At 33.5% G+C, this 7,783-nt stretch overlaps 1 protein-coding gene across 1 annotated transcript; it reads right to left on the reverse strand.

Moving 5' to 3' along the window:
• Positions 1-1,621: 1,621 nt before the first annotated feature.
• On the reverse strand, positions 1,622-2,229 carry LOC110721316 (uncharacterized mitochondrial protein AtMg00810-like). Its single transcript, XM_021900455.1, has 2 exons — positions 2,080-2,229; positions 1,622-1,981 (listed from the first exon to the last, which is right to left on the reverse strand). Exons 1-2 carry the CDS (start codon positions 2,227-2,229, stop codon positions 1,622-1,624), a joined length of 510 nt encoding a protein of 169 aa, XP_021756147.1.
• Between the last annotated feature and the right edge of the window lie 5,554 nt (positions 2,230-7,783).

Raw genomic sequence — 7,783 nt, forward strand, 5'->3', positions numbered from 1 at the left:
ATCATACTATAATAAATTATTTCTCCGTTTTTTATTTAAATTGTTCCACACTAACTTTTAAATTTAACATGATCAAACTTGATGACCTTCAATAGTTATACAATATAAGCATAAACATAGATATTATAATTGTGTTGAATCTTACTATTTTTTTTCCTCGTGTGTATTGTTTTCAATTTCTTAACTTTATTTCTATGATTTTTACTAATGAAAAATTAAAAATAATACGTATGATTGAATTTGTGTACCGACAACATAAAAGTCAATATAGAACAACGACAGAGTAACAATAAAAGTATATATATCCAAGGTATACCTTCGTCTTGCTAAAATTGTCACAAATTTCCCTATAATTAATTTATCTCTTTAATTATATGTGTCCATGCCTTAAAAGGTCGAGAGGAGTTACAATGTTACTCTCACATATACGAGTACTAAGCTACTTTTGAGACGGTCTTATAAGCATGGAGGGATTTGAATCATATATATGTACTTGTAAGTTATAAATACTTGGAGAACAAGTAGGTGGTTCTAAAGATAACCTTATTGTGCTTTTCCGAATATAAGTGCGATCTAATGATCCTTTTTAATCAAATTTAGTATATGTAATAAGAAATTGAATTATGATGTAGTATTATTAACTTAATATAGATCTAGGCAGTCATCGCTGTTAAAATCAGAGGAAAATTGGAGAAAAAATGAAGAACAAATTGAAGGAAGCAGAGAGAACTTTCTCGAATTTTTGGTATATTTTTGAATGATAAATCGGGAAGAATACAACTATTTATAGTGCAGATATTTACAACAAAATATCTTAGCTCTAAATATTACATCAGCCTAACGAAATAGAAATTGTTGTAACAACCTGCCAGTTAGAATAACTGATTCTCGGAGGAAGTTTCTGGAATACTCTGGACGCTTCTGGAACCTGAGCTGCTAGGACTGTATTCAACATCCCCCCTTAAACTTGGCATAGGTGACGTCATGCCAAGTTTGGACAATAAAAGGTCTTGTTGTGCAGAAGGCAGAACCTTTGTGAATTGAAGACATCGGCAAGTTGAGCTGAAGTGGGAACATATGTCAGTTTTAACAGCCCCTCAAGCACCTTGTCACGTGTAAAGTGACAATCGAATTTTATGTGCTTGGTAAGTTCATGGAATACTGGATTTCGTGCTATGTGAATGGCACTTTGATTATCACAATGCAGAACAACTGGTCTCAAAGGATCAACATCAAGTTCTTCTAACAAGTTAACCAACCAAGTAACTTCACTTGCTGCAGATGCCATTGCTCGATATTCAGCCTCACTTGATGATTTTGAAACAGTACCTTGTTTCTTAGACTTCCAGCAAATAGGGGAATTACCACGCATAATAACAAAGCCTGTAATTGACCTTCTACTGTCTAGACAAGACCCCCAATCAGAGTCGAAATAAGCCTGAAGAATAGGTGGCTGAACCATTAAGTAAGATGCTTTTCCCTGTAGTAGCAGCAACATAGTTGAGAGTATGATGTAGAGCTTATAGGTGAGAGGATCTTGGATCTTTAAGAAACTGGCTTAAACATTGAACAGTATAAGCTAAATCTGGTCTTATATTGGCGAGGAAATTAAGTTTTCCTATCATTTTCCTGTAAAATCAGGATCAAGTAATAGATCACCATCATCTGCTGAGAGTTTCAAGTGAACAGGCACAGGAGTCACTACTTTTTTGAAATCTGAAATACCAGAAGCTTCAAGTAATTCCTTGGTGGATTTCTTTTGAGTAAGAGATATGCTAGAAGACAAGTAACCAACCTCGATTCCAAGAAAATAGTGTAGCTTTCCTAAATCTTTGATAGTGAAGGTTTGGTGTAAATGAGTCTTCAAGGAGTTAATGCTGCTTAAATCACTACCTGTAATGATAATGTCATCAACGTATACAACAACCAAGGTAGTGTGAATGCTAGACTTCTTAATGAACAGGCTGCTATCATATTGAGACTGAGAATAACCAAAGAACTTGAGCTCAGCTAGTAGTTTAGCAAACCATTAACGTGAGGCTTGTTTGAGTTCATATAGGACTTTTTTAGCAAACAAACTTTTCCAAAGGGATTGGGAATACCATCAGGCGCTTTCATGTACACCACCTCATCAAGAGTGTTGTGTAAAAAGGCATTATTAACATCAAGTTGAAACAATTCCCAACCATGATGTGCAGCTAATGCAATGATGCATCGAATTGTAGCCATTTTCACAACTGGTGAAAATGTTTCTTAGTAATCAATACCAAAATTCTGTGTGTAACCTTTGGCAACTAATCGAGCTTTGAACCTCTCAATGCTTCCATCAGCTTTGAGCTTGATTTTGAACACCTATTTGCATCCTATAGCCTTTTTACCCTTAGGCAAATCAACCAAATCCCATGTATGATTTTCTTCCAATGCTGCAAGTTCTTTTTTCATAGCCAACACCCAATTACTATCCAGAGAAGCTTCAGCATAAGTAGCTGGTTCTGACAGATGGTCAAGAGCTACAATAAATGTCAAGTGTGAAGAAGGAAGTTCTGTAAACAGAACCATGTTGCACCAGTGTTTGTTGGGGGCAGTGACAAGATAATCTTTGTGGTATTTGGGTGGAATCTGGTTCAGACAGATCTTCTGAGAAGGGTGGGATCAGGAATAGGATGAAAAATAGGTGGAGGAGAGGGAAAAGGAGAAAGAGAAGGAGAAGGATAAGAAATAGGAGGAGGAGAAGTATTGAAATTCTGAGTAGGAGAAGTGGGAGGGAAATCATCAAAGAAAATATCAGGAAGAGGTGTGTTTAAAGGCAGAAAAATTTGTGTGGAAATGGGAGAATCATAATTAGAAAGAGAAAAGGAAAATTTTTCTCATAGAAAACAACATCCCTGGAAAGTGAAATTTTGTTAGTTTTCAGACTAAAGACTTTATAACCCTTTTGAGAACTAGGATATCCAATAAAGACACATGGATCTAACTTAGATATACCTTGTTTAAGAGTAGAAATGTAGCATAGACAACCAAACACTCTAAGGTAGTCTAGTTGAGGAGTGTGACCAAAAAGGATTTCAAAAAGGGAAGAGATATTAAGGCTTTGTAATGGAATTCTGTTTGCTAAATGAGTAGTTGTTAAAACACTATCACCCCAGAATTTCTTAGGAACTTTGGACTGAAAATATAGGGCTCTAGCAGTTTCTAGAAGGTGTTTGTGTTTTCTTTCAACAACACCATTTTGCTATGGTGTGTTAGGACAACTAGACGGATGAGAAATGCCATTTTAAAATAAAACTGTTTAATTTCACCCTCACAAAGTTCAGGTGCATTATCAGTTCTTACAACTGTGATTTTACAACCGAACTGATTAGAAATCAAGGCAGCAAATTCTCTGAATATCTTGGCAACATCAGATTTATATTTCAACAAGAAAACCCAAGTGAACCTTGAAAAATCATCCACTATTGTAAGAAAGAGTGTACAACCATGATGAGTACCCACTCTATGTGGACCCCAAACATCTAAATGCAACAACTGAAATACACCAGAAGTTTTTATTTGGCTATGTCCAAAAGGTAGTCTAGGTTGTCTAGCAAAATGACACACTTGACAAGTACAATTATCAAGATATTCCTTGACATTTATTTCTGGTCTTATCTTATTAAGATGCAAAAATGACATATGACATAGCCTCAAATGGCATAATTTTGCAAAATCTAAGACTGACAAACTAGTGACATTAGCAACATCTAGACTTGAGTCATTATTCTTGAACACTCGAGCTTCATCAACAAAAGACTGCTCTAGACAATACAGTCCATCAATTAGTTTACCAAGCAGCAGTGGCATTCTCAAAGCAGGCCCCTGAAGATAACATTTGTCACAAGAAAAATAAGCTTCACATTGCATGTCCTTACAGAGTTTAGGAACATAAATGAGGTTAAATTGGAAGCCAGGAACATGTATTACATCCTTAAGGATTATATCATGTCCAAGTATCACTGTTCCTTTATTCATTACTGCAATTTGCTTTCCAACAGGTATAGTAATATTGTTTAGACCATTACCAGCAGGAAAATACTCATCAAATAGATTCAAATTATGAGCCATATGATCTGTGGCTCCACTATCTATAGTCCAATGCTGATTATTCAAAGATAGTAAGCAGAGAGAATCAGAGCAATAGCAGCATTGTTATTGTTCTGATTCTCAACAGTCACTTGCTTGTCCAAGAGAGACAACAAATTGTTGTATTGCTCAACTGTAATGATAGGACTCTTCTGCTCTGAAGTTTCAGCATCTTGATCATTGGTATAGGCTGTAACAGCAACTCTTTTGTTCTGCTAATTATTTTTAGAGAATTGAGGATATCTATGCACTTTCCTGCATCTGTCAATTGTGTGGCAAGAAATCTTGCAATATTCACAAAAGTATGGTGAAGATCTTCGATATATTGATTCCAAGGACCTCTAATATTGCCAGTTTGTGAAGAGCCAATTGGAGCAGAATTTCCATTCCTATTGAAAGTGTTCTGATCTGTAGCTGGATTGTTGTTGTTTCTATAAGAATTGTGCTGTTCATAATACCTTTTCTTGTTTGATGCTGCAAGAGCCATTGCATCTTCAGTATTATTAGAATGAGTAGAATTATAGACATCTCTGTGCCTTTCTTCTTGCATCAGAAGGCGATATGCATGAGAAATGGTAGGAAGAGGAAACTGCATCATAATGTTAGCTCTAACTTAACTGAACTCTTCCCTTAGCTTCATGAGAAACTGAGTTAGTCTCTGATCTTGCTGTGACTTAAGAATTTTTCTGGTGATGTTGCAATTGCATTGAGAGCATTGACATGTAGGTAGCGAATCATTAGCATCATATTCATCCCAAAGCATCTTGATCTTTGTGTAGAATGTAGAAATATTCTCAAATCCTTGATGAATCTCAGCAAGTTGTTGCTGAATTGAATAGAGTTGTGCTCCAGACGATTGGCCAAAACGTTCTTCCAGATTAAGCCAAATATCTCTAGCTGTGTCAAAGTACAGAATACTCCTAGCAATGTTTGCATCAAGAACTTGGATAAACCAGGAAATCAAAGTACAATTGCATCTCTCCCAAGCTTTATACAGATGTGAGGTTACAACAGGCTTAACGATTATTGTTCCATCAATGAATCCTAGCTTATTCTTAGCAGATAGTCTTATTATCACTGATCTCTTCTAATCATTATAGCTATTTCCATCAAACTTCATAGGAACAAGCTTATACTGAGAATCACTAGGATGAAGATAGTAAGGAGAAGCAGGATCTAAGGAAGGATCAGTGTTTTGAGAAGAAGTAGCAGCCATATTTCTAGGTTAAAATTGATTGAATTGATACTTGCGAATGCAGAGAAAAACTTCAGAAAAATTGCAATCAAGTAGAAAATACTTTAGAAAATTGCAGAAATGCTCCAGAATCAACAATATCAAGCAATCGAGTCAATCCTCAATTCAAAAACAACAATATCTTCAACTTCAATCAATATTGAGCCTTAAAAGAAAATTATCACCAGAAATCGATCAAAGAATTACTTACAAACTGAATTTCAATCGCAGAAATCAAACGAATCTTCAATTCAACAGGATCAAAATGTAGTAGAACAACTTTAGAAAAATCAAGAATTCACGAGCTAATTCTACAGCTCTGATACCATGTTAAAATCAGAGGAAAATTGGAGAAAAAATGAAGAACAGATTGAAGGAAGTAGAGAGAACTTTCTGGAACTTTTGGTATATTTTTGAATAATGATAAATGGGGAAGCATACAATTATTTATAGTGTAGATATTTACAACAAAATATCTTAGCTCTAAATATTACATCAACCTAACAAAATAGAAAATTATCGTAACAACCTGCCAGGTAGGATAACTGATTCTTAGAGGAAGTTTCTGGAATACTCTGGATGCTTCTAGAACCTGAGCTGTTGGGACTGTATTCAACAATTGTATTGGAGATCATGTTAAGAGAATGAAGATCCTTCTTATATGTAACTACTTTTCCTGAGCCACCTCCTAATTCATGGCCTTCACATACAAAATGTTCTATGATCTAAATGTGGGTTTACATGCATAGATGGTAATGTCATCAAGATCCTTCTCCTTACCTTTACCTTATTAAAATACACGTGATCAGATCGATTACTTACGTTTGTCTAGTGTTCAGGTTTCTTAATTTGTATCCTTTAATTGGTTACGTACATGTTACACTCCCTAGCTATTTGCAATTGATGTGCGCATCTTTGGTAGAAGTTGGCCTCATATATATTCGTACCTTAGACTTAAAAGGCATATTACAAGTATATTTGGTAGCAATAATAATGAGGTTTTGGAAAAGTTGTGAGCACAAAAGGACCCAGCTACGTATCCGATATGCATGTGGAACTTTATCAGAGCCGAAACAATATCACTCTTCACACTCAGACGCTTCATTACATCACGTCAAAAAGACATTTAACCCATTACTTTTTTCCTTAATGTCATCATTATGCATTATGAGAAACTATCAGCAAAGTCAAATGTGCTTTAATTAAGAATTACTTCGTATTTATACATAGTATATTCATATTGTCGATATAAGTATCACCCTCAAAAAGCAACCTTATTACTCCATACTTTGAGTTCTTCGATTATTTGGACTCATTGAAATTTTTACACACAAACACACTCCTTTCTATGAAGTATATGGATAGAATGGCTTACTACGTGTTTGAAAAAAGTTAGCCAATATGAACGTTATAAGCTAACTTAATAATTAGCAGATATACTCAAGTGCACAGTGCGTAATATGTTTTTAATGTGTGACTTTAGTTTAAATATTTTGTTATATACATAGCGTACTTTTTCATTGACAATTCAAATACAAGTGTTATATATATATATATATATATATATATATATATATAATGGTATTTAAGAAAATCTATTTAAAATTTTAAAAACATGACATTTAATTTGTGACAAAAGAACATAAAAAGAAGAAAACAAAATGTGTTCTTTAATTTTAACTACAATAATATATTTAGTTTATTTCATCTACATAAAATGGATTGTTAAAAACATCATATTGGGGACATAAAAAATGCGTCCAATACAATTTTTAAAGTTATACCGAGCACTTCATATTAAGTATTCCATATCATGCTTTAATTTATAAACAAATTAATTAAAACAAAAGTAATTTATAATGGAAATAAAACAACAATGGAGGATATTGTTTGAGTTTATAAACAAATTAATTAAAACAAAAGTAATTTATAAGGGAAATAAAACAATAATGGAGGATATTGTTTGAATTTATAAACAAATTAATTAAAACAAAAGTAATTTATAATTTTAAACACAAATCCTGCTAGGTATTTGATATTTTAATTTTCTAGATAATCAAGTTCATATAAATTCCTTTTCATACCGAGTAATTTGTAATTTTTGTATGTAAAGGCGAAGAAACAACTTCATCTTATTTTTACTGTTTTAAAATTATTTATTTATTTATTACGGAGTATTTATTTTGTGCATTTGAGAGGGAGTCATGTATTTTTATTCTATCATGATTGTCTTTTTTAATTAAACGGAGTATTATCTAATTATTAACTCGTATTTGCGAACTTGATAATTTATTTTCAAATGAAAATCATAACATTATTCATGAAATATCGTGATTAATGATGGAATGGAAGAAATAATAATGGAGGCCACTAAGGCAGGCATATTCATTTTTTTGGCCTAATCAGGTATACATTCATACGACCAATATC

Source organism: Chenopodium quinoa, unplaced genomic scaffold, assembly GCF_001683475.1.
Source record: "Chenopodium quinoa cultivar QQ74 unplaced genomic scaffold, ASM168347v1, whole genome shotgun sequence".
Classification (NCBI taxonomy): Eukaryota; Viridiplantae; Streptophyta; class Magnoliopsida; order Caryophyllales; family Amaranthaceae; genus Chenopodium; species Chenopodium quinoa.

Bases quoted from the DNA above. Each gene is read 5' to 3' on its own strand.
- LOC110721316 (XM_021900455.1), bottom strand. From the start codon at position 2,229: ATGGCTACAATTCGATGCATCATTGCATTAGCTGCACATCATGGTTGG. The intron at 1,982-2,079 runs GTTTGTTTGCTA...GGTTATTCTCAG, and splicing joins TTCCCAATCCCTTTGGAAAA to TCTCAATATGATAGCAGCCT.